A 27,491-nucleotide genomic window follows, 5' to 3' on the forward strand; every position below is an offset into this window, starting at 1 on the left:
GTCAGCTAGATTTAGCCATAAGACAGTGAGTGTTCTTGCCAACAGAATGGGGAGAAGTAGTTGTAGAAATTCTGCAACATATATTAATCACAAAAGAAGATTGATATCTAAATTATGTAAATAATTGCTACAAAGAACCCAATAGAAAAATGGGGAATTGCTATGAATAGGAAATCATCAAAAAGAAAATTAAAATGGCCAATAAATTCATGAAATACAAATTAAACAAGACAGAAATTTCATCCATAAAATATCAGCTACTGTAAAAGTTTGATAACTTCAAGTCTTGGTAACAATGTGGGAAAAGATCTGTTCTCATATGCTGCTGGAAAAGTGACAGATTTATAGGGAGAATCACTAGAACCAATTTCATGGGCATGAGACTTATGCTCCAAAGGGCCTGATGCTCTACTGTCAGCATCTTGAAATGCTTAGTAATTTTTGAACAAGGTGCTGATATTTTCATTTTGCACTGGGCCCCGCACATTATATAGCTGATCTTGAAACTCACCGAGTCAGCCATGATGCAATGAAAAAACAAGAAGTACCTCAATATTTGAAACATGTGGGTGTTTAATACAGAAATCTAGTTACCAAAGAATTAAAAGATCCAAAAGAGGAGGGTGAGTTAATACAGATAAGTAACTGCACAAAGTGGCTACTACCCTAAGACGGGGGCCTTGAAAGAGGAGACATGGTATGGAGTATGAAAAGAGGCTCTGGGATTGTCTAGGAGGAGCCACCCAGATAGGCTAGAACTGCTAAGAAGGGACCAGAAAGCAGATAGTGAGTCACCCAAGAATGGCTAAAGATAGTGGGTCTATTCAAGAATGCAGATAGTGAGTCTACTCAAGAATGGCTGAAGGCAGAGGAACACAGCCAATTCCAGAAATGTCACCAGAAACAGGAGAAAGAGAAGGTAAAAATATAATGTTTTCTCCTCTTCTGATTTCTAATCTACTACCTGTGCCTTCTATTGGCAAAATCTAATAGGATAAGACAGTTGGCAAGGAAGCCTATGAAGTGCAGTTTGCTATTTCCCAGACTCAACATTCCCGAATGAATAGAGAGTGCATTATGTGTTTATAATTAACTATTACATGCCCAGTACCCTAAAAGTGCCTCTTAGTGTTTTACCCCAGAGAAGCACCCACACATAAATAGGAAGGCATTTACAAGGGTGTTCACTGCAGCATTTTTTTTGAGATAGAAAAAATGAAACAACTTTAGTGTTCATCATTAGGGGAATAGTTAAATAAAGTATGGTATATTAATACCATGAAATATTATGAAGAAGTTAAAAAGAATGACATATCTATTTGTTCAAATATGGGCAGGTCTCTAAGTCATGTTGTGGATGGGAAAAAAGTAAGTTGCAGATAGATTTTACAATATGATATATCTTTTATATACAAAGACCACACACTTAAACATAAATCTGTAAATATCTACTGGTTCACTGAAATGTATATAAAGACACAAAAAAGAATAAAAGAATATTCACTAATTTAATATGGGTTTTCTCTGAGGGTGGTGAAAAAGTTCAGTGTTAAGTGATGGTCAGAATAGTGGTCAAAATAAAATTCAAAGTAACTTACATTGTTTTCAATTTTACAAGAGATTTTTCTCTTGCATGTATACTCTTTGAATTACTAATTTAAAAAGAAATGAATACTCAGATTCAAGACTTACTATAAAGCTACAGCAATCAAAACAATGTGGTATTAGCAAAATAGACAAATGGATCAATTAAACAGAATACAGAGCTCATGAATAGACCCACACAAGTATGTCAACTGATCTTTAACAAAGGAGCAAGCCAATTCAATGGAGAAAGTATGGATTTTCAATAAATGATACTGAAACAACTGGATATCCATATCCAAAAAATATATATCTATGTGTCTAGACAGAGACCTTACATTATTCACAAAAGTAACTCAAAATGGATCATAGATCTAAATTTAAAATGCAAAAGTATAAAACCATATAAGATAACAAACAAAAAAATCTAGGTAACGTTGGGTTTGGTGATGACTCCTTAGGTAATACACCAAAAGCATGACTGATGAAAGATAAAATGATTAAGCTGAACTTCCTTAAAATTTAAATCTTCTGCTCTGCCAAAGACACTGTTAGAAGGATAAAAAGGCAACGCAATTTACCTGTGTAACAAACCTGCACGTGTACCCCTGAACCTGAAATAAAAGTAAAAAAATAAAAATAAAAAATGTGGTTTATATACCGAATGGAATACTATTCAGCCCTAAAGAAGAATGAGATCTTGCCATTTGCCACAACATAGATGAACCCAGAGCCTTATGTTAAGTTAAATAAGCCAGACACAGAAAGTAAAATACTACATCATCCCACTTATATGTGAAATTTAAAGAAATGCAAATACAGAGATAGAGAACAGTGGTTACTAGGGGCAAGGGTGAAGGGAGGAAATGGGGAGATGTAGGTCAGTGGATACAAAGTAGAATATATGTAGGATGAACAAGTGACGAGATCTGATATACAATATGAGGATTATAGGTAATAACATTGCACTGTATTTGGAATTCATGCTAAATGAGTAGATTTTAGCTGTTCTTGCCACAAAAAAAATGGGTAACTATATGAAATGATGGATATGTTAATTTACTTCTCTATAGGAATCCTTTTATTATCTATGTGTATTCTATAACATCATGTTGTACACTTAAATATATACAGTAAAAATAAAATTTAAAGATACTAAAAATATATGTAATTTTCAATTTGAGAATTTTCACTTAGTTCTTGAAGTTTGACTGGCTATTCCTGATAGTCTCTTGTTATTAATCATCATTGTGATTGCCTCCTTTATTTTCATAAAGATTTTATATATAACTTTTATATTTTATATCTAACATAGATTATAGGCTTAGGGATATAAATCTGATGTTGTTGCTGCTGGCTTGCGCTTATGGCAGCTTGTCTTTCCAGGTGATCTTTCTGTGAAAGATTTGCTTATTAACATGTAGTAGTAACATGTGGCCTAAATTATGAAAAATTCTTCAACAGAGAATTTATATCTATCTCTTCCTAGAGTCAGTGTGCACCATCAAGCTAAGCTACTCCATTCTCCTTCAAGAGTCCTTCCACAAAGACGGCTGGGCTCCCCTCCTTGTTCCTTGGTCATGGCTCAATTCCTCCCACCCATACTCCTTCATATCAGTGACTGCCTTCAGCACACCCTACCCCTCCTCTCTGCCCATTGCTCACATCTCAAGTATCCACTCAGTTTCCCCCACTCTTTTCTTGCAATGTGGTGGGCCTTGGAGACCTAGGTCACCTTTCATAAGACCAACAATGCACCAGAAATTTGTTATGCAGGATATGTGCAACAACAGGGCTCTTTAGAGAATCAAGACTGCCATGCTGCAAAAACCTTGAAGATTTTTTTTCTTTTTTTGCATTTTGGCATGTGTGCATATAAAGTATGTTCTAAGGTATAAGGTATGTTCTTCTAAGGTATAAGATACACCCTACACTACAGGAATATGAGTGCCAGATATTTCCTTTTTAATAGTTCTGTTCTCATGATAAAAGTTTTTCCTGAGTCTGTGTCTAGGTAGTTTTTAATAAAGAAATCTTTCTCATAACTAGATTTTTCTAGTCTTAATAGCATTTAACATGACAGGCACTGCATTTATATGTATTGCTACAGGAAGATTTGATCGTGACTCACATTCTTGTCCTTTTTTACACTAAAAGTGAGGCTTCTAGCCCTGTGATTTTAATAAAATTTTAAAAACTGTCTGATATCTAAATGCTGTACATTCTGTACCTGGACTTACATTAACAATTAACATTTTTACTTGCCTAATATACTATAAACAGTGGGCCTGAAGTGTTACTTTTATTATTTCTAGCTACTATAACAATCCTAAAATAGGAAGTCCTTTTCTAAAGATAAAAAAAAATGAAAGGTTTAAATACTTCATATAAAGTTACAGGACTTCAGTTTTATATGCAAATCAGATATTGATTCTCAAAGTAGGGAGAACTTAAGTTAGTTATTTCAGGGGAAGTAAACCTTTATGAATGATAATATCTCTCTAAGAGGTTTACATTCAATCTTGCAGTTAACTTTGTCAAACAGATCTTTAAATTTTCCTTCAGAACTTTATGAAAATGAAAAGTTTGAGATTAATCTTAATATTTAATTGCAATGGCATGTGGAACTTCTTTGAAAAAATATAATTTTGAATGCATAAAGTCATTGGCTAATGAGCTTTGTCCATGAATAAGGCTAGAAACTCACATTTCCAAAAAATTTTTAAATAAGAACAGAAGAGACGGAATAGCAGGAAACTTTGTAGTGGCCTAATGTTAAATACGCTGACATTTTTATGGAATGTTTATTTTTCAACTCATTGTAATAAAAGGATGACATGCATTATGAAAATGTGTTTAGATATGCAATAAGCATATTGCATATATAAAATATACAATCAGCTTAATTCATACCAAATTGTACCTGCCTCCTTTATCAGGATATCACTTATGTTTCTTTTAATTTTCATCAAATACATATGTAGATACTATGATATTTGTAAGACAAATTCAGGAGGAAACAATCTGTAAGTGATTGAATATACTCAACTTTTATGACTTGCCTTAGTTAACTTAAAATAAAAAATATGAATTGCCTTAGGGCAAACACATAAATATAATTAATCAATAAGTATCTTATTAAAAGCTTATTATGTTTTCAGACCCATGATCAAAACTGAATGAGATGCAGAAGAAATATTGTATTAGGATATTTCGGGCTGCTATAGATAAACACTAAATCTCAGTAGCTTTACACAATATAATTTTATTTCTTTCCCACATAATGCTATAAAGGGGTGCTTTTCATTGACAGTTTGTTCGTTTAGGAACCCAGGCCTCTACCAAACATTTGCTCTTCAGTCTTTATTGTGTGGCTTCCAGGGCCACCTTGTTCCTCTGCATCAAGCTGGAAGGGAAAAGGACATTGAGAATCTTCTGTGGAAGGATCTTTTTTGGCGCATCCTTCTGCCTTCTCTTTCATATTCCACTGGGTGGAACTCAGCCATGAGAGCACTGAGTAGACTAGCCTAGACCAGGGGAAGGGTGATCACTTAAAGCCTTTGGTAGTATTCCCTGACTGTATGACGTGTTACTTCCTGCCTTCTCTACTAGATTTTGCCTATGATGAGAAATGGAAGACCCTTAATCTTAGAGCAAGACAATTGGAATGTGTTCACTCATTTTTCTACTTTATATAAGCGTAGGCAGGTAATTTAAACTTTATATGCATCATTTCCTTATCCATAAAATGACAAATATATTTCTAAATAATAATACATCCAAATCTAATACAGTCAGTGATTTTATATCTACCTTAAAGTTTTCTGTATGCTCCTCCAAACTTTATCTACTTTTTGGGCACAGAGCTAGACTACATTTACCAACCTCCCTTGTAGTTAAAGAGACTGCATTTATCTTCAAATATAGTCACATTGGGTGTTAGAGCTTTAATATATACCTTTTTGGGAGTTGGGGGGAGCCATACAATCCATAGCAGTTATTAACATTTAAAAATAAGTCATTTTTACATGAGAGTACAGATCTCTGACTTCTGTAGAAAACTACAGGATCTGAATACATTGAACATCTTTTAATACATGAGAAAAATGGTCTTAAGGGTGAGGTCACAGGTCCCTCCATGTGGGCATTCTCTTTTCAGCTTACCACAGTTCCCACCTTATGACACTTGCTTGGATATGATAAGCATTTAATTTTATAATCCCTGTATATAGAGAATCCTGAAAGTGTTCTAGAGTTCTGCTATGTAAACCTATATATTTTGAATGTATTTCCCTTTCATCTGCTTGAGGAAGTTGGAGTTATTTTCTTATAGATAAGTTTATTGCAGGTAAGCTTCAATGAAGTGACAACTTCTTTGTCCACGGGTAGTATTTACTCATAGCCTGGTAAATCACGAAAAACATCTTCAGAACAGAATTGAAGGGTCAGATAGGTATTTAGGTCCATGATCTACTCTCCAACCCTACCATAATGCTAAACATTTCTTTGTCCCTAGACAAAATTAGCTTTGTAGCTAATTATTTTATGTTTCCCCTCAGCTACTTCTATATTCCATATTTAGATACATTTATTTACAGATTTCACATGGTTTTAGACAATAGTACTTTTCTACTGAACACATATGTTGTTTCAACAAGACACTCAGAAGTAGGAATATGTTCCACATTACATTTTTGGGACATAGAATATAAATTATAGCATTACAGGCCATTCAGGGGCTCAATCTGAAAAATCATGTCATCTCTAGCTCTAGCATTTGACTCTTCCATTTCAACCTTCCATGTATTTCACTTCTTGGACACACTACTTTTGGAGACCCAGATCATAGACACTGAATCCATGTACATTACCCACCACATCTTGGAAATTCTCGAGAATTAGGTGAAGGAGGCAGCTAACTAAGGTTATGCACATAAAGTGTGTAAGTGTAACTAAGGTTATACACATAAAAAATGACTTGGGGAAAAGTCTTAGTATTTGGAAATAAATTTTTTAGCCACTCCAAAGATGATCTATCCAGAGCACAAATTGGAATAGGATTCCAAGTTTTGTAGTATAGGCTGCATATGTCTACACTTTTGTACTTCTTTGGACCTCAGCATCTTTTCAGGAACAAAATGGATAGGAGTATCTAGTTAATACAGTTATGTAAGATGCATATACATTACTTAGAAGAGTGCCTGGCACATAGCAAGAACTAATGTGTTTTATTAAATGGGGGGCAGAATATTCCAGAGGTTAAAATAATGGATTTTGGAGTCAATTTAGTTTTCATTTGTACCCTGTATCCTCCACTTCTTAGTTATATGAATTAGGCAAATTATTAAGGTTGCAGTTTCTTTTTGTGCAGAAGGGTCAATAAAGTATCTCAAATAAAGTATATTGTCAGGTTATATAAATGTGCAATAATACAAAACAATGTAAAAGATCTTAGTAGAATGATTCAAGTATAACAAGTATCCAGTGAAAAACAGGTAGATGTGTAAAACAGATGATTGTAGAATGTAGTTCCAAACAGAATTTTTTTTTTTTTTCCTGGGAAGCCTCTAATAAATCAGTGGTCAGATTTTAAAAAGACTCGATGCTTGGTGAATGTATCTATACACTGTGAGAAAGTGAATAAAAATGCCTAATATAGAAAATCACATCATATTGTGTTGTTTGAATCAATTATGTTACATTAAATAAGATTTTTAAAGTATATAGAATTTGTCTTGTGTAAAGCATCAATATGGTGTTTTAGAAACATTATCCAAGAGAAGAAAAAGCTGTTATAAATATTTTAGAATGTGTTATTATTTACAATGAAAATGAAACAGACTTTTTAAAAAAGCCTTCTCTTGAGGATTTTTATGTTCATTGTCATGTGGCAACTATTGGCTAAGATGTTTGTCAGTGTTCAATTTGAAGTATGATAATTTTTTATAATTATTGAAATAAGCTCTCAAGATGAATGTTTAGCATTTTTTAAAAAATTGACCAACTTTTCATGGTGTTGTCCATTGAAAATTGAATGAGGTGGATTTTCCAGAAACAAATATCATTACCTAACCTTTAATGACAATGCTATTCTCTGAATCTTGCTTATTGGCATTTTTGGTATTTGCCATGAATCAAGGTGTAGCTGCACATAAGAGTCATCCTGAGGAATATATTTAAAAAAGAGAAGCCCACCCAGGGCTCTACTGTTGGAGTTCATGATTATCAAGAAATGGATCAGAAATTTTTACTTACAAAAAGCATCCTAGGTAATTTCAGTGATCTGAATTTGGAAAATGCTGATCTTTTGTTGTTGTAACACATCTTTATTCTAGACCTAAAAAATAGTGCCTGCGATTTTAATACATAATGGCAAAGATTCAGATAAATACTCTCTCTAGTAATGTAGATGTAAACTATTTTAAATAATTTTAGGGGGATTTTAATTCTGTAGTACATTATATAAAACTTTAATCAATTATAGAAATATGAGTTTTAAAAAGACTGAACTTCAAAAATTAAATTTTTGACATTGACATTATCATACATTATCATACATTTTGTATTTCTTAAAATGTTTCTCACTGAGATTTGGATCTTTTTAAAGCACAAAATATTTATATTTTATATTTTTGTTAGTTGCTTCTTAGACTAAATAGTATAGAATTGATATGTATATATTGAGTTAAAAATCTTTCTCTTGGAAGCTGTTATCCTACGACACTTACAATTTAATTTCTCTCTTCTTTTTAAGCCAGAGTATGAGCAATACCTTATCAGCTCACGATACATTTATGAAGCAATATCCTAAAGTATTCCTGCACCAAAAACCCAGACTTCCTAAACTTTTCAAACAGGAGGAACAAAGGTAATGATATCTTCTTTTGAAAGCAAGGTTGATGGGTGTGTATGAGTGTGCTTGTGCTCACACAAGTTGAACTCAAAACTGAAAATATTTGACCAGTTTCAGTCAAATATTTAGTGTGGAGGGCTAGGGAGCAGCCAAGGAAACAGAAATTAGTTGGTAAGGGTAAATTCAATTTTTGTTCAGCAAAAATATGTGTCCACTGCTAAAGATCATATTTATTTAAACTTTTTATCAAAGAATTCTTGCCTTTTGCTAATGAACGGCAGTGTTTATGAAAGGGATTAAAATATTCTACAGGGTTTCATGAGAAACTTCCCAATGGAAATGATTAGAGTGTTTGTGGGTGGAGGATATTTGGAGGTGTGTCATGTATCAAGGTATAAATGACAAAGTCGTGGGGCACTGAAAGGCATTTGTGAAGCCTTTTTTAGGGGCTCCTGCTTCTAGGTGGACCTGCATTTAGATGTGCTTTATGTATTTTTGAAGTCAAAGAATGAGATTACTTAAGGGTGTTGCAGAAGGTGTAACTGCCCTCTCAGTAAAAGATGAAGGTGGATTGCCAGATCACATTGTGATGCAGCTCCTCTCAAATTGTCCCTGGCTCCAGTGGAACTGTAAGTTTCTTATATCAGTGCAGTACCAGATCTAGAAAGGCATTTTCACTTCCTGGATATAGTTCTCTTTGTTGTTCCTTAAGTATCTTACAGTGGATATGGAAACCTCCTACCCCATACTATTCAAGTAGAGTTGATCTGTTCACATCCTTGGCTACCCCACTGCCATACTCCCTAATAACTTCTATTGCCATATCTGTAAGACTGTATTTTGCTTGTGTGTTTGCTAGTCAGTATTTTTATTTCTGACATTTAGCAGAGGGACTGACCCATAATTGTGAAGAGTAGATGTGTGTTGCCCCATGGGCAAACTGCTTACTGGCTGTGTAAGGGAGCTGATCAAGAATATGTTTTCATTTATTTATATCAACAATACAAATGTAAAAATTCAAACAAAATTATTGTAACAAATATGTTCCCAGGGGTTGGAAGATATCAGCCTGAGAGACATAGATCTATTTCATTATCCCATACCTTTCTTTTCTTTATAGCCATAGGGCAGTATTATGTAAAACATATTATATTAGTTGACTGGGAAAAATCTCTGGGAGATGGAGTTGCTCTGCCTTTTCAAGAACAATTCTGTTAAATTAATAAAATCTTATGAAAATAGAGATTCAAATATAACTTTTTCCAAGACTGTATCTATCATGTAGATCAAACTACATCCCTAGATAGTAAGCCTGCCTGGAATGATCATACAATGCTTATACTGTGATTTATCAAGTTAACATCACTCTAGAAATATCTGATAAAAATATTGTGTACTTTTTGATTCCAAGTATACTCAATTTCTATTCTAATCTTGTTGATTAGAAAGAGACCTGTAAATGTAGCTCTGTCTATAGAATAAGGGACCAAGAGCTTTTATGGATAGCTGATATGATCATCTTGCCCTCATATTTATTCATTAATCTACCAGCAGTGGTCTGCTTCTTTACTTAAGACATTAAACTTTGAGAGGACTTCAGGGAGGCACCCAGCAGCTGTCAACATACTTGGTAATGAAATACCATCTTCATATTTTTAAGAAAAGAGACAGATCCCAAATGTATTTTAACAGTAAAACTGTGGTTTAAATGTGAAAATAAAGAGTGGACTGCCAAATACACAAGAACTAGGACGATACACTATACTAATTAAGATTTGTTTAAGTGTCTGAAAAGCCAATAAAATTAGCTTAAGAATCAAGGGGAATTTTAAGAATCACATTTTAGAAATGTTTTGCTGTAGAGCTAACTTCAGCATTAAATGATGACATTGGGACTCAGTTTTCTCTGTATCTCTGCCTCCTCTTTGCTGGGTTGGTTTCATCGTCACAAATCATGCAATAGGTCTGGGAAGACCACATTCATTTATTTTACTGTCCAGGTGAGAATGGAGATGTTCTGAAACAGGCCCAGCAGGAGATTCATTGAAATCTCTAAATTATATCATATCCCTGTATTGTCACCGTTCTGAATTTGCCAGTCTTGAACCACATGCCAACCTGAAGAGTGGGGAATATTATTGACACTATATGAAGCACATGGGATAAGATTAGAAGAGAGAAAGTGGAAGCTCAGAAGAAAATTAGGGGCCGGGCGTGGTGGCTCACACCTGTAATCCCAGCACTTTGGTAGGCCAAGGTGGGCAGATCACCTGAAGTTGGGAGTTTGAGACCATCCTGGCCAACATGGTGAAACCCCGCCTCTACTAAAATACAAAAAATTAGCCGGGCATGGTGGTGCGCACCTGTAATTCCAGCTACTTGGGAGGCTGAGGCAGGGGAATCCCTTGAACCCAGGAGGCGGAGGTTGCAGTGAGCCAAGATTGTGCCACTGCACTCCAGCCTGGAGACAGAGCATGACTCTATCTAAAAAAACAAAAAACAAAAACAAAAAAAACCCTTAAACTGAATTAAATAGAATTTCCTAAAATATATTAAGAAAATTGTGAATTTTCTTCTAAGCTTAGTATACATGGTTCCCACATTCAATGTGATATATCTATAGATACCCTGATGATTGAAACTCAGCTTAGGTAAATCCAAGAAACTTTTAAAGGAATAAAACTGATGAGGAAACTTGCATGTTAGCAGACATGAAATATCTACACTGTTAACATTTACACTATTACAGTTATTGATCAACAATATTTACCTGTTATCACTGTCATATATTTAACACTGTAATTCATTTAACACAAATATTATGTGATAGCTACAACAGCAAGTAAGGCACCTGTCTGGTTGTGGGCAGCTGGTGATGCCAGGTCATTTGATAAATATTGAAGGAAGACAGTCATGTTCAAGGACAGTAGGAGAAATGCTACATAGAAGTGTTAAGTCCATGTGGAGCAAGGCACACAAATGAAAATAAGCAGAAGACCTGGCTGAGATATTGAGAAACAATTCTATATGAGCAAAAATTGAAGAATAGGATAAGAAGATGAAGTATTGCTTGGGACTTTGATCATTATTTAAAATTTATTTTATTCATGGATTGATAAGAAGGTAAAATTTTGGTATATTCATATATGTAGGAAATCAAATAGAGAAGAATCTGTGTTGTTTTAAAAAGAACACTCAGTGTTGACCCAGAAAACTTGGTTTTGTGTTTTTCTTTCACTCAATAGCAGAAACATGACTTTGAAGAAAGAAGTCCGTTAACTCACACTCAGGTTTTACTCAGAAAAGGGCAGACAATATTAATCCCCTACTTCAGAGTTATGCATTGAAAAAACTTTTAAATTGTACTAGTTTTCATTATTATCATGCACTATAGATGGCAATGATGTTTTATGTACATTATACCATCTGTCAAGAAACTGACCTTTTTTCAAATAAATTAAACAACCGCAACAAAAAGAGGCAAACTTCACCTTATATAAAGTACCAGTATGTTTAAAGGGGGTTGTGAAATGAAATGATTTCCATATTCCAATGGCCAGATGAAATTAACAATGTTGTGATTATCATCATAAGAATTCTTTTTTTTTTTTTTTGAGTCTTGAGCTGTTGCTCAGGCAGGAGTGCAGTGGCCTGATCTCGGTTCACTGCAACCTCTGCCTCCCAGGTTCAAGTGATTCTCCAGCCTCAGCCTCCTGGGACTACAGGCGCCCGCCACTACGCCCAGCTAATTTTTGTATTTTTAGTAGAGACGAAGTTTCACCATGTTGGCCAGGATGGTCTGGATCTCTTGACCTCGTGATCTGCCTGCCTTGGCCTCTCAAAGTGCTGGGATTACAACCATGAGCCACTGCGCGGGGCCAAGAATTCTTTTTGATGATACTGTATAATAATTGACTTACCTGTTCCCAATAAACACAATGGTCATTTTTTTTAAACAACAACAACAACAAAATGTGATTGCCATTTTGAGCCATCTTAACTCATTACAGAAAGATGGGCCATAATCCAGATTTACATCTATATCTTATATTTAGAATACATAATTATAAAGGTGCTAATTTAAACAAAATGCTAGTTTTTATGTAAATAGGGAGCCCTTTGGCTTTCAACCTATTCTATGCTTATTTTAGAACTTTCTTTTCCACAAAAATTATAACTTTACTAACTTTTGATATTTTCATTTACTTTTTAATGACAGTCTTGGAAGTATTGTAAAGCTAGATGGTTTCCTGAGAATAGTGCAGTTAAAGGGAATTTGGTAAATAGTTTACATTTTTTAAATGTAATTGTAACTTTCTACACTTGAAAAATTCCTAAATAAACATTGCAGTGTTTTGTTTTTTTTTTTATTATACTTTCAGTTCCAGGGTACATGTGCACAACGTGCAGGTTTGTTACATATGTATACATGTGCCATGTTGGTGTGCAACATTGCAGTGATTTTTACTCAGAATATGTAAACTGCAGCTCAATCTGTTTGCCTTTGAACATTTACTCAAATTTACACTCTCCAAACTTTATTCTCAGTACTATGATGAGAAATATTTTAAAAATCTGAGAACCCTGGCTTAAGATAGAAAGTTATGATGCTTGTAGTTTAAATACATAGAAGAGAAACATTCTGCCGTCAAGAAATCTTCCGATTTTGTGTTAAATTGGACAGTATAACCACCCTTTTCTATATTGACATTTAACTATTTCTTTTATTAATTAATCCAATTATTTACCAAGTAGCTATTACATAGCAGGCACTGTGCTAGTGTAGAATAAGATGAATGTGGTCCTTGCTCCTCTAGAGTTTATGAGTCAGATCTTCTCAAGGGAGACAGCCTTAAGCAATAATCCTGCTAATAATTATTTAAGCACAATTTATCTTCATGAATTCGTCTTTCGGTTTTTAGATTGGATCACGAATTAGTCCAGACTTTTAGTTGTAATGGAAATTGGACTCAAAGGAACATTAAAAAAAAAGTTGCCTATTGATTCGCCTAACCTACTGGAGGATGGGAAAAGCCAGGCTTAGAGAAAAGGGATATAAGATCTGGAGTGCTTGTTGGACTCTCTACTTCTCATTCCTGCTCATATTTGTAGATTATCCCAATTCCCTCTTGGTGATTGTGACCTTTCTCCATGTGGCAGGGAACATGGTTACCAGGAGCTTTGAACTTGTAACACCTGTAACACTGGAGAGAAAAAGGAATTTTTTTCAACCAGAATAATCCTGAAAAAGGATTGAGATTGGCTGCCCAGTGGCATAGAACCTGTTAGCAAAAGAAATGGGGGAGGAGGAGCATCCTGCACAAAGAAGATAGCCACTGTAAACAATGAGTGCTTTCCTAGGTGTAAGATAAATTAATACATATAGTCACAGTAAAATTGCTACATTGTTTACTTCAATACATTTAATATCTACCCTTTAAGCAATAAGAAAAGACATAGATTTTTAATCAATGTGTGTTTAGGTCAGTTTATGTCAGGAGTGAAAAAGAAATGAAGTGGAGTCATTGTCTGGGGTAATACCCAAGGTTTGTTCCATGACCACTGAAAACTAGGACGTGGACACAACAGAGTGAGGTTAAGAGCAGAGGTTTAATAGACAAAAGAAAGGGAAAAGTTCTCTCCCACAGACAGAAGGGGTCCCAAGTGGGTCTTCTGGTCCCCAGTGAAGTGCAGGAGGTTTTATAGATGAGCCTGAGGAGGTGGTGTTTGATTTACATAGGGCACAAAAAATTGGTCGGATCAGGTATGCCATTTACATAGCACGAAGAACTGGTTAGGATTAGGTGTGCTGTTTGCATATCCCACGAAGAAGCTGGCTACCTCACTCTAATCTTTTATTATGCAGAAGGGTTCTCTACCTCACCATGTTGCCTGCTTTTCTACTGTACATGTGGTGACAAAGAAAAGGGAAAATGAAGCCTCCATGTTGAACATACCTGGTTTCCAGGTAGCCCTTTTCTATTGGCACAGCTGTTGGCATTCACCCGTGCAAGGTTTTAGCTTGCTTATCTATGTTTGCAGCTGGATTTTTCAGGCTGCTCTTTGTTAGAAAAGAAATTATTTGGGGGCTGCTTTTTGTTAAAAGGCAAGCCTTGCTGAGGACTCCTTCACCCTCACTATCTGCCTAAATAATTTCTTTTTAGCTCCCATATCAAAAGTTTAAGGAAATGTTAGTAATTGAGGAAACAAATAGTAAGCATCCAAAGAATTATGGAAACCTTTGTTAAAAATATATTTATTCAAAATGTGACTTTTTATTGATACATAATAAATGTATGTATTTTTGGACATGTGATATTTTGATAAATTTATACTGTGTATAATAATCAAATCATGGTAGTTGAAATATTTATTACCTTAAACATTTATCTATGCTGGGAACATTTGAATTATTCTCTACTAGCTATTTTGAAATATACAATAGATTATTGTTTACTGTAGTCACAAAGAAAGAAGTGATATTATCCTTGTTCATAAATGACATGAGCTTATATTTAGAAAACCTTAAAGATTCCATCAAAAACTGTTAGAAATGATAAAATAATTCAATAAAATTGCAGGATACAAGAGCAACATAAAAAATCAGTAGCATTTATATATGCCAACAGCAAACAATCTGAAAAAGAAATCAAGAAAGCAATCCCATTTACAATAGACACAAAAATTGTAAAATGCCTAGGAAAAAATTTAACCAAAGAAGTTAAAAATCTCTACAAGGAAAACTATAAATTTTAATGCTGATAAAAAAAATTAAAGAGGACACAAAAAAGTAAGAAGATATTCCATGCCCCGGACTGGAAGAATAGTATTATTAAAATGTCAATATTACACAAAATGTGACATTTTTATGGGGGGTGGAAATTGAAGTATTTACAAAGACGGCTGCTTACTTGTTATAATTTTATTTGACTTTTATAAAAATGTTACCAGATTTTGACCATTTTAGTTCCAGAAGGGGTTAGTCAGCATTAAAATATCAAAAAATTTTTTAAAAATTCAGATTAACTTTAACAACGTATATTAGGCAAAATGTTTATCAATGAAGGGTACATTTTTCTAGAGGGTGCAGACCAAAAATAATGTGGCAGAAGCTAAGGGGAAACCAATGATGTATTTGAATTATTAGCTATAATACTTCTTCCAATATGCAGTCATGCACTGCATAACAACATTTCAGCCAACAATGGATCACATATACCATGGTGGTCCCATAAAATTAAAATGGGGCTGAAAAATTACCTATCACTCAGGGACTTCATAGCTGCCTGTAATGTCATATTTTAACATATTACTTATGTTTTTATGATGATGTTGATGTAAACAAGTCTATTGTGCTGCCAGTTATATGAAAATATAGCACATACAATTATGTATAGTACATAATACTTGATAATGATGATTAATGACTATATTATTGATTTATGTATTTACTATAACTTTTATTGTTATTTTAGAGTGTATTTATTCTATTTATATTAAAAAAAAGGTTCATTGTAAAACAACCTCAGATAGTCCCTTCAGGAGGGATTCCAGAAGAAGGCATTGTTATCATAGGAAATGACAGCTCCATGTGTGTTATTGTCTCTGAAGACCTTCCAGGGGGACAAGACATGGGTGTGGAAGACAGTGATATGGATGATCCTGACCCTGTATAGGCCTAGGCTAATGTTTGTAATTGTGTATTTGTAACAACAACAAAAAAAGCTTAAAAAGTAAAAATAAAAATAAAAAATTTTAAAAATAGAAAAATGCTTATAGGATAAAGATAGAAACAAAGAGCATATTTCTGTACAGCTGTACAATGTGTGTTTTAAGCTAAGTGTTTTTGCAAGAGTAAAGACATTAAAAACAATGAAAAATCTTATAAAGTCAAAATGTTACAATAAGCAAAGGGTAATTTGTTATTGAAGAAAGAAAAATATTTTACGAATAAATCTAGTGTAGCCTAAGTGTACAGTGTTTTTAAATTCTATATTTATGTACAGTAATGTCCTACTCACTCACTGACTCACCCAGAGCAACTTCCAGTCCTGCAGGCTCCATTTAAGGGAAGTGCCCTTTACAGGTGTACCATTTTACATCGTTAATCCTGTATTTTAATTTAGCTCTACCTTTTTTGTGTTTAGATATGCTTAGATACATAAATACCTACCATTGTTTTCGGGGGAACCTGCCCCCGATAATTCTTCGTTATTTCACATAGGTTACTTTCTATTTTCCCTAAGTGTCAGCTGGTCTGAGAAATAAAGGGAAAAAGTACAAAAGAGAGAAATTTTAAAGCTGGGTGTCTGAGGGAGACATCACATGTCGGTGGGTTCTGTGATGCCCCCTGAGCCATAAAACAAGCAAGTTTTTATTAGCGATTTTCAAAGGGGAGGGAGTGTACGAATAGGGTGTTAGTCACAGAGATCACATGCTTCAAGGGCAACAAAAGATCACAAGGTAGAAGGTCAGGGCAAAACCAGAATCACTAATGAAGTAGACTTGTCCCGCTGTGCACACATTGTCAGGGTTCAAGAGCAGAGAACTGGTCTGACTAGAATTCGCCAGGCTGGAATTTCCTAATCCTAGCAAGCCTGGAGGTGCTGCAGGAGACTAGAGCATGTTTCATCCCTATCTACATCTGCATAAGGCAGACCTTCCCAGGGCAGCCATTTTAGAGGCCCTGCCCTGGGAATGCATTCTTTTCCCAGGGTTGTTAATTATTAATATTCCTTACTGGGGAAAGAATTCAGCGATATTTCTCTTACCTGTTTTCAGTAATAAGAGAAATGTGGCTCTGTCCCACCCGGCCCACAGGCAGCCAGACTTTAAGGTTATTTCCCTTGTTCCCTGAAAATCACTGTTATCCTGTTCTTAAGGTGCCCAGATTTGATATTGTTCAAACACACATGCTTTACAAACAATTTGTTCCGTTAACGCAATCATCGCAGGGTCCTGAGGTGACATACATCCTCCTCAGCTTGTGCAGATGACAGGATTAAGAGATTAAAGTAAAGACAGACATAGGAAATCACAAGAGTATTGATTGGGGAAGTGATAAATGTCCATGAAATCTTCACAATTTATGTTCTTCTGCCATGGCTTCAGCCAGCCCCTCCATTCAGGGTCCCTGACTTCCCACAACACATTGTATTGCAATTGCTTATAATATTTGGTACAGTAACATGCTGTACAGGTTTGTTGCCTAGAAGCCATAGGCTATACCATATTAGCTTAGGTGTATAGCAGGCTATACCATTTATGTTTGTGTAAGCAAACTCTATGATGTTTACCCAATGACAGAATTTCCAAATGATGCATTTCTCAGAAAGTATCCCTATCATTAATCAACGTATGACTGTATTCAGATTACTCAATTAATCAAAATGAAAGTTGGTTAATTTTGAAGAAAATGTTAAATTAAAAGTCAGATATGTAATATTAAGTGAAGAAGTTTCTTTTTGTAAAGAGTTAAAATGAGCAAAAATGAAAAAAAAAACTTGAATGATATCTACCTAATCTACACTTTCCTTAAGCTATATATTTAACAAAATCAATATTATTTTATCTAAAGTGCACTCTCAGAAAGAAAAAAGAGCAGAATAGTTGATTAATATGAATTGAATGCTTGAGCAAATGTATCAAATGGAATAGGAAAGAAGAAACATGTTTAACTCAAAATGGCACATGTCTAGCATAGAAAAAAGATTGTAATTATAACCGCCCAATGGATTCTTCTTGCCTGTTGCCCAGATAGAGCCAATTTATCAAGGCAGGGAAATTGCAGTAGAGAGTTTAATTCATGCAGAGCCACCTGAACAGGGAACCAGAGTTTTATTATTACTCAAATCAGTTTCTCAAAGAATTTGGGGGCTAGGGTTTCTCAAAGGTAGTTTGGGGGAAGGGTTGTGGGTGGTTAGGAAATGAGTGCTTGCTACTGATTGATTGTGGGTGCAACCATAGGAATGTGGGAAATGGTCCTCCTGCGTGCTGAGTGGCTTCTGGGTGGGGCCACAGGAGCAGTTGGTGGGTCCTGGTAGAGCCATAGGTCACTGGACATGCAAAAAGCCTGAAAAGACATATCAAAAGGCCAATTTTAGATTCTACAATAGTGATGTTACCTTCAGGTATAATTGGAGAAGTTGCACGTCTTGTGACCTCCAGCATAATGGCTGGGAATTGTTTATGTCTACACCCTAGCTGAATTCAGGCTCCTCTGTCCTCCTAGGTTTGTGGTCTCCCATTAGCTTTACAAATGCAGTTGAGTTTTGGGGAAGGTCTATTATCATTTAAACTATAAACTAAATATCTCCCAAAGTCAGCTTGGCCCATGCCCAGGAACAATTAAGGGCAGCTTGAAGGCCAAAGGCAAGATGAGTGTTGGCCAGATCAAACTTCCTTCACTGCCATAATTTTCAGTTATAATTTTTGCAATGGTGGTTTCATAATGATATATTCATATACAATTAACTTTCCAGACAAGATGTGTAAGAACTCTTTGGAAATTCAGACGAGTACTAGAATCCAGCTAATAATTAAGAGTGCATTAGAGTGAATGTGCATTGCCTTGACATATAGTGTCTATTTTGCCACTCAGTAACTATATGACTTTGGAGAAGTCAATCTATCTGGGCATTAGTTACCTTATATCAAAAATAAAATGCTTGGGTAGATGACAGTCAATTCTCCTTTTAGCTCTATTAATCTAAGGTTCCATTCTCTAGTTGATGTTACAGATACTGTAGGGAGAGAAATATATGTAATGAAGATAATATTTTTGTATTAACTTTTGATGTATCTTCCCTTATGACTATTTCCTTCCCTGTATCCCGTGTGCCATCATGGTCTCAGAGAAAAGAGCAGGAAAAATATTACTTTAAGTAGGAGGAAGATATAAAATGGAGGTGTTACTGGTGGCAAATCTGTTCGGGTCTGCAGCAACCTCAATGCTTGTCTCCTCAGGGCAGATAATTTGACTAAGGGGCATAAGGCAGAGGGAGAGACTGAGGCAAGTTTTAGAACAGGAGTGAAAGTGTATTAAAAAGTTTGAGAGCAGGAATGAAAAGACATAAAGTACACCTGGAAGAGGGCCAAGTGGGCAACAGGCGAGATCAAGTGCACTGTTTGACCTTTGACTTGGGGTTTTATACGCTGGCATACTTCTGGGGTCTTGCATTCCTTCTCCCCTGGTTCTTCCCTTGGGGTGGGCTGTCTGCATCCACACTGGCCTGCTAGCACTTGGGAGGTGAGCATGCACAGTGTGTTTACTAGAGTTGTATGCATGTTCACTTGAGGCATTCTTCCATTACCACTTGAATGTCCCTAGAAAGTCATATACCTGTTAAACTCTGCCATTTTACCTCATTATGTGTATGTGTAAGTCTACTTCACCCAATTCCTACGATCTTATTGGAAAACTGCTGATTACTAGTTTCAGGTTTTTTCTATCTTTTGGGAGCCTGCCTTTCTCTGGTGCTGGCTGCAACATTATTATTTTATTTTTTATTTTTTTGGAAATAGAATCTCACTCTGTCACCCAAGCTGGAGTGCAGTGGTGCAAACTTGGCTCACTGCAACCTCTGTCTCCCGGGTTCAAGCCATTCTCCTGCCTCATCCTCCTGAGTAGCTGGGATTACAGGCACCCACCACCATGCCCAGTTAACTTTTTTTTTTTTTTTGAGACAAGGTCTCACTCTGTCACCCAGGCTGGAGTGCAGTGGCACAATCTTGGCTCATTGCACCCTCCACCTCCTGGATTCAAGTGATTCTCACACCCCAGCCTCTCAAGTAGCTGGGACTAAAGGCAAGCACCACTGTGCGCAGCTAATTTTTGTATTTTTTAGTAGAGATGGGGTTTCACCATGTTGGCCAGGCTGGTCTTGGTCTCTTGACATTGTGATCCAGCCTGGTGACAGAGCGAGACTCTGTCTCAAAAAAGAAAAAAAAAAGAATATCTGGATAGTTACTGAGGAAGCTGCACCTTCTAAGACAATGATAGTCAACTCGAACTACATATTAGAATCACCTTAAGAGTTTTGAAAAATACTAATGCCAGATCTGTGTCCACTGACATTATGTAAATTGGAGTCCTTGGCTTCAGGCTAGGACCTTAGTAATTAAAAAATAACTTGTAGGTGATTATTGAAAATTACTGCTGTACAGGAAGACCTAAATTGGGCTCAACAGAACATTCAACATGAAGAGAGAATAGTACAGAACTGGTGGAGACAGATGTCTTGTGATCTACCTCAAGTTAGTGCCATTAGATCCACTTGGTCTGTGTCTAGCTTGCACTGAGGGGGTCTAGAATTTCGCATGAACACTGGTAAGGGTAGAGTGAGTTGCCAGTAGGACTGATGGGTGGTAGGACTCTAGGGAGGGGAAGACCAAGCTGCTGAGTCAGGAATCTGATGACGTGAGGGGAAGATAGTTAATGGTGGATGCAGAAGCAGAAAAATCCATTCATTCCTTAGTAGATACCAATCCAGAGCCAACCTGCTGGCCACTCTGCAACAGGAACATGATGATGATCAGCTGATAGCTTCCTCTCTCCAACTACAATCATGTAAGCAATCCAACCCACCCCCAACACACACCCAAACCAAGTCCAGATAAAAATATGAAATTTACAGAACATTGTTAAAACAGCCTTTATTTACCTGATAGAAACACAGTTCTTCTAATTATACTTTTTCAAATTAATGAGACTGAGATACCATAAGATGGTATTGGATGAAGAGGATCTGTGAGCTCCTGAGAAAGTTTTAGTTTCTTTATAGAAAGTAAACTATTTTCTTTGTACATCTTAGCATTTAAGTAAATTTTCAATACCACTATCTATTTAGCTATTAAAATACTTATTTAAACTATATCCTTATAAAGGGGGATCGGAGTAAAATGCCTTTTAAATATGAGAAGTTGCAGAGGATACTGTCTCTTTAAAACATGCAATCCTAATTGCCTACCTCTCAGGATACATGATGGTTGTAGCATAGTTAGCATGGACTCTGTCATGACTTAAAAAAAATTTTGTAAACATACTTTCTTAAAGATGCATCATACACTCTTCTTTTAGTGAATAGAAGTGTTTGACAGAAAAACACCTGTGTAAGCAAACTTTGAGAATATGTTATTAGAACATGTTTCTTTCCTCACTGGTTCATATTACACAGGTTCACATCTGCTGCTACGAAAGGTAAGTATAAGCGTGCTGATATGATTTGGTTCTGTCCCCACCCAAATCTCATCTTGAATTGTAGCTCCCACAATTCCCATGTGTTGTGGGAAGGACCTGGTGGGAGATTATTGAAGCATGGGAGCCATTTCCCCCATACTATTCTCATGGTAATGAATAAGTCTCATGAGATCTGATGGTTTTATAAGGGGTTTCCCCTTTTGCTTGGCTCTAATTCTTTCTTGTGTGCTGCCACATAAGACATGACTTTTGCCTTCTGCCATGATTGTGAGGCCTCCCAGCCCATGGAACTGTGAGTCCATCAAATCTCTTTTTATTTATAAATTACCCAATCTTGGGTATGTCTTTATCTGCAGTGTGAAAACAAACTAATACACATGCTATCTTTCTTAAAAAAAAAAAAAGATTTAGGGAGTAAAAGTGCAATTTTGTGTAGGCATCACCCAAATAGTGTACACTGTACCCATTAAGTAGTTTCTTTTTCCTAGCCCCACCTTTCTGAGTCTCCAATGACTATTATTTCACTCTGTGTTCATGTGAACACATTATTTAGCTTCCACTTGTAAGAACATGTGGTATTTGATTTTGTTTCTGAAAATATCATGCTTTTTTTTTTTAAAAAAGAGGCAATTGGAACTTTAATTTTGCCCCTATAAAAATGAAATGTCATGTATCAACAAGACTGAAAAATAAACAATCCTCTCATGCCCTCAGCAGTTAACCCTGACTATAGAAGACAAAACAATGTAAACAAAGAAATACACATAGGATTCATTCATATTGGGATCCAGAAATACATATTGTGGATGATAGTGGCATACACACTCCTTTTGGTGTTAAGAGGAAACCTTTAGACAAATTAAATATGTAACAGTTTATTTGAGCAAAGAATGATTCATGAATCAGGCAGTACTCAAAACTAGAAGAGGTTTGGAGAGCTCCAACCAGCCATGTGAGCAGTGAGTTCTTATAGGCCAAACAAGGGAGCAAAATGTAGAAATTACCTGATTGACCAGTAAGGTATCTGCCTAATTTGCAAATGGTGTGATAAAACATCTGCCTTATTTGAGCACGATTCAATCAGTTGACTGCCTGTGATTGGCTGAAGCTTAGCTGTTTGTGATTGGCTAAAATCCAGCTGTTTGTTACAAAACGTATACTCCTGAGTTGGGTTTCTGTTTGTTTACACACTAAGTTAAGTTGTGGTTTGTTGATTAGGAACTCAAAGTACTGAGACAGCCTCAGGCTAGTGGCCTCCTGCTTGTTTAATTTAACAATGGGAATAACTATTTAGAGGTAGAATTACTAGGCAGTCAATGACAGAAAGCTGACTTTGCTGTCAAAGTGACTTTCAATAAACTTCAGATTAGTGTTTTTCAAACTTTAATATGTGCACAGATCTCCTGGGGAGCTTATTAAAATGCAGATTCCAATTCAGAGGGTCTTGAGTGTGGCCTGAGATTCTGTGTTTCTAACAAGCTACCAGCTGATGCTAATGATGCTGGTCCATGGACCACAATTTGAACAGCAAGTTTACTATTTGATATGTTTCTTTTTCTTTCAGAATGTGAAAAAAAAAGTCACTAAACTGTAACTTTTCTATTGGGAAAAGTTTCTACTGGGAGAATTTAGCCCACATTTTAAAGCATTAATTCATTCATCTAAGGGCTTATTTCAATGAGATAAACTACAAAGCTGCGTATGATCTTTGGTCATAATATACTTGATTTATTAAATTTAGCAACCAATCGCATGTTGCACTTAATGTGCATAGCATGCCTGTTTGAAATTTTTTTGGTATATTTTAATTTAGGATCTTTTAATGAAGTCCAACCAGTATCTATTATCTCAAAAAGTTCCGTTTTAATTAGGTACTAAATCAGATAAGAAAAAGAGAGAAAGAGGTAGCTTGCTAAGTTTAGGAGTTTCCAGGCTTATAACCTAACCAGGTAATGGCAGTATTTTGTAAAATCATTTTCTGTTAGTTTGTGTTATATAACTTAACAATAATTTGGAAGGCAGCTATGGCCACCACTATACCACCAACACAGAACTTAATAATTTGAACAGAGGAGAACAAAAGACTTTTGGCAATGTGCATAGTGTATGCTCCCTCTCCCACTAGCCCCAGGACTCCACTGGCTACTCTCTAATGTGCCAAAGGCAGCCTGACCCAAGGAAGTCTGTTGGGAATATTTCTCATGGGCTCAGAAGTCTGTATGCTCAGTCACCCAAATTGCCAGTAACACCAAAAGCTGTCAAAGTACGTTTCAGGCAAAAAATTGATATATAAGTTTGGATTTCAGATTCTGAAGAGGCCAGGACATCCCACCTGCTCGAATTAAAGAATTTTACTGAGACTTTTACTTCTAGATCTAAAAGCAGTAAACATGTAGCTTTGATCTGGGTTAAAATGATGAAGGGCTTCTCTGTAATATTCATTTTTTTTCCCAAACACATTTTGAGACAATCATTGGTATAGTGTATGCATAGTCTAGATGGATTATAAGTTCTCTCTAAATGTGTGAGAGCAGAAAATGTTCAAAAGTAAAGATGAATATTTGGAGATGAAGCAACTGAAAACCTAGAGCAAATGGATTCTGATAGACTTAAAAAAAAAATCTCTGCAAAATTGCATTTTAAACTTGTGAGTTCCTTTCGAGTTTTTGGACTTAATTTCTTTCTCTAGCATAGCTGAAATTACCCATATGATACAGCTACATCTAAGTGTATTTATTTCATGCTAGTGTGGATCTGGCCTCAGGATAAATAATAAATGTTTGAACCATAGGCTCTTTGAAAATATGTATTTAACATTAGAATAAATGAAATTATTCTTGTTATGACTATAAAACCCATACTTTCTCTGAGTTCTGAGGTCTGTTGAATGAGATGCTCCTTGTTTTTTTTTTAAGTCAGCCCTATAGTTATTGTTTTACCAATTTATTCTAAAAAATAAAAATGAAACTTACACTATCTGAAAAGAAACCTCACAATAATACTGTATTAGTCTGTTCTCACACTGCTAATAAAGACACAACTGAGACTCGGTAATTTTTAAAGCAAAGGGTTTTCATTGACTCACAGTTCTACATGGCTGAGGAGGCCTCATGTTCATGGTGGAAGATCAAGGGACATCTTACACTGTGGGAGGCAAGAGAGAATGAGAGCAAAGTAAAAGGGGAAATGCTTTATAAAACCATCAGATCTCTTGACACTTATTCACTACCACAAGAACAGTATGGGGGAAACTACCCCCATGATTCAATTATCTCCCACCAGGTCTCTCCTACAACACATGGGAATTATGGGAGCTACAATTCAAGATGAGAGTTGGGTGGGGATTCAGCCAAACTATGTCAAATAACTTGTCATTTGTTTATTCAGTAAGACAATATATACTGAGCACCAACTGTGTGCTAAGTGCAAGTCAGAGAGGGCCTCTGTGCTCAGAGCTTGGTGGTGCTGACAGGGTCTGAGTAAGAGGTGGTAAGTGCAGTGTAGGGGGTGTCAGAGGAAGACTTCAGGGCAGGGCCAGTTGCATTGAGAGTGCTTACATTGAGGGCAGATGGTGTACTGGAAGATGAGAGAAGCAGAGGAGGCTTTCTTGAGGAAGGAATGTTTAAGTTGAAGGATAAGAGTTGTCCAGAAGAAGAGAAAGATTATCTGAGGCAAAAAGAACCATATCTGATAATTCTTCACATTGTTGATTATCTAAATGCTGTCAAAGCCACCTTAGCTGATACTCTAATTGCCCAAGTTGGTAGTTGCCACCAGAAACTTGTTGAAAAAAATTTTTTCAAAACCTTTAAATGATCTCCCTCATGGGTGTCAAGATGGGAGTGATGGCTTGAGGTGGGAGAGGAGACAAAAAGGAAGAAAGGAAGAGAAAGAGAAGAAAGAAAGAGAAATAAAAAAGGCAAGGCAAGGGAGAAGTGGACATGCCAGGTCATAGGAGCAATATTTGGACCTTTTGGAAGTTTTATGAAGGAAGGAAGAAGAAAGTTTATATGAATAGAAATCTAACATTTTCTCTGCCATGCTTTGGTCTTGTCCTTTGTACCCCAAATTAACCCCTCTACCATGACATAAAAAGGAAAGCCTGGATGGCTTGGGGCATTATTGTAGCCAAGTGATGACAATTTGTACAAATTGGCTCCACGCATAAGATTTGCTTGCAGTAAAGTAGAAAGTTACAAGAAAGTTTCAAGTCTGAGTTAAAAAAAATCCACTTATGATGATAACTGCCACTGAGTAATGGTAGATTATGCTAAAAGGAAGGTACTTTTGTTTCATGCTTCCTTCCTGATTGCTTTGGTTTGAAGCATCTGGGTATAGGTGCTGAGAAGGGGTTAATTGCTCTGCCTGGTAGAGATGTTCTAATTTAGAGTCATGGAGCAACCAGGAGTGAAGAAATTCAGAGAAAAAGGGGACAGGAAAGAAGCAAGAGGAGCCAGAAAATGATTGAAGAAAGGTATGCACTAAATAAGGAGAAACTACAATGCTGGGGAGGGGGGTGAGGACATTTAAAAAAAGAACTATTAATGGATTTCAAGTACATTGTAATATGTGATACTGTTATTGGAAGGAGGGCCTTGAGAGTGAGTTCTCCAGGTCCTTGGTGTTTTTAACAAAGAATTGGACAAAACACACAAATAAGGTAACAAAGGAACAAAACAGCGAAGGCAGTGATTTAATAAAGCGAGAAAGCACTCCACAGGGTGGGAGTGGACCTGAGCAGGCGGCTCAAGGGCCCAGTTACAAAGTTTTCTAAGTTTGAAATACTCCTTTTGAAGTCCCTATCAGTTACCCTTGTCTCAATGAAGGTCTTGGTCTGTGGCTAATTAAAGGCTGAGGTGAACTGGAGTCCTATGCAGATGAAGGGATGGTCCCCGCTTGGCCCACAGCCATTCCAGGGCACCTTCCCTTTCTATCTGAGACATGGTGGAAGGGAGGGTTGTAGGGAGAGTAGCCTTTGAATCTTGCTACTTGGGCATGGGGAGATACGGTTTTTCCTTTTAGTTTAACTTTTGGAAGTTGGTGTTAATTGGTCTTAGGGGCCCTGCCCCTAGACCCAGGTGTTTTCCTTTTGACCCAGCTTTGGGAAGTCAGCACAAATTGGACTCAGATTCCCCGCCCCCAGCCTTTGGTGTTTTCTCTTTTAAGAAGTCAGCACAAATTGGCCTTAGATTCCCTGCCTCCAGACCCTATTCTCCTGCCTCAATGCAACATCTCTTTGGGATATCCTCAGAATTTGGTAAATTCTAATTTCAAGTGCTCTGCATGGTTGCTTTCATTTAGTTCAGTTTTGTTGAGAAAATATTAGGAAAAGTTGGATTCATTTCTGGGTAAACAAGCCATAGAATAAAGAGAGCATTTAAAGAAGAATCATAGAAGGACAGGTGACATCAGAACAGAATCTTCTGGGGAACTGCTGAAATCTTAGGGAGAGCTTTATACTTTCATGGATTTCCATGGGACTGTATCAAGACCCTAAGGGACCAATGAGTCCCAGCTGGCATGACCATAGGCAATGAAGGGAGAAAAGCCCATCTTTGATTTAAAAGTAGTAAGTTCCATTCAATTCAATTCAAAATGATATAGTTCAAAGTTTGTAAGTTTCAGGTTGTGTTACTATTGGTGGCAGGGAATGTACCGCCCTATGTCCTTAAATTGGAGCTTCTATTGTCCCAATTAGATGCCCCATTCATTACTTAGCACTATGGGACTAACATCTACTTGAGAAGGTTACAATGAAAGGAAAAAGAAATTCGGAAAATTCACAGGCCACATTTTCTGTAAGTCTTGCTTGAGTGACCGTATACCTGAATGGCTAGAACGATGTTTTCTCATTAT

At 36.2% G+C, this 27,491-nt stretch overlaps 1 protein-coding gene across 5 annotated transcripts in view; it reads left to right on the top strand.

The window, feature by feature from the left end:
• Nucleotides 1-27,491, top strand: part of CNBD1 (cyclic nucleotide binding domain containing 1) — a 631,440-nt gene that overhangs the window by 36,114 nt on the left and 567,835 nt on the right. For 4 of the 5 annotated variants that reach the window (XR_008509177.2, XM_054518647.2, XM_054518649.2 and 1 more), the window contains one exon: nt 8,339-8,452. Coding sequence is in view for 4 of the 5 variants with exons in the window: in XM_054518647.2 (XP_054374622.2) it covers nt 8,339-8,452 (114 nt within the window). In the remaining variant the exon portion in view is untranslated. The remainder of the gene's footprint in view (nt 1-8,338; nt 8,453-27,491) is intronic. The other variant, XM_054518651.2, reaches the window with a different exon arrangement.

This window comes from Pongo abelii, chromosome 7 (genome assembly GCF_028885655.2).
Source record: "Pongo abelii isolate AG06213 chromosome 7, NHGRI_mPonAbe1-v2.0_pri, whole genome shotgun sequence".
Lineage (NCBI taxonomy): Eukaryota > Metazoa > Chordata > Mammalia > Primates > Hominidae > Pongo > Pongo abelii.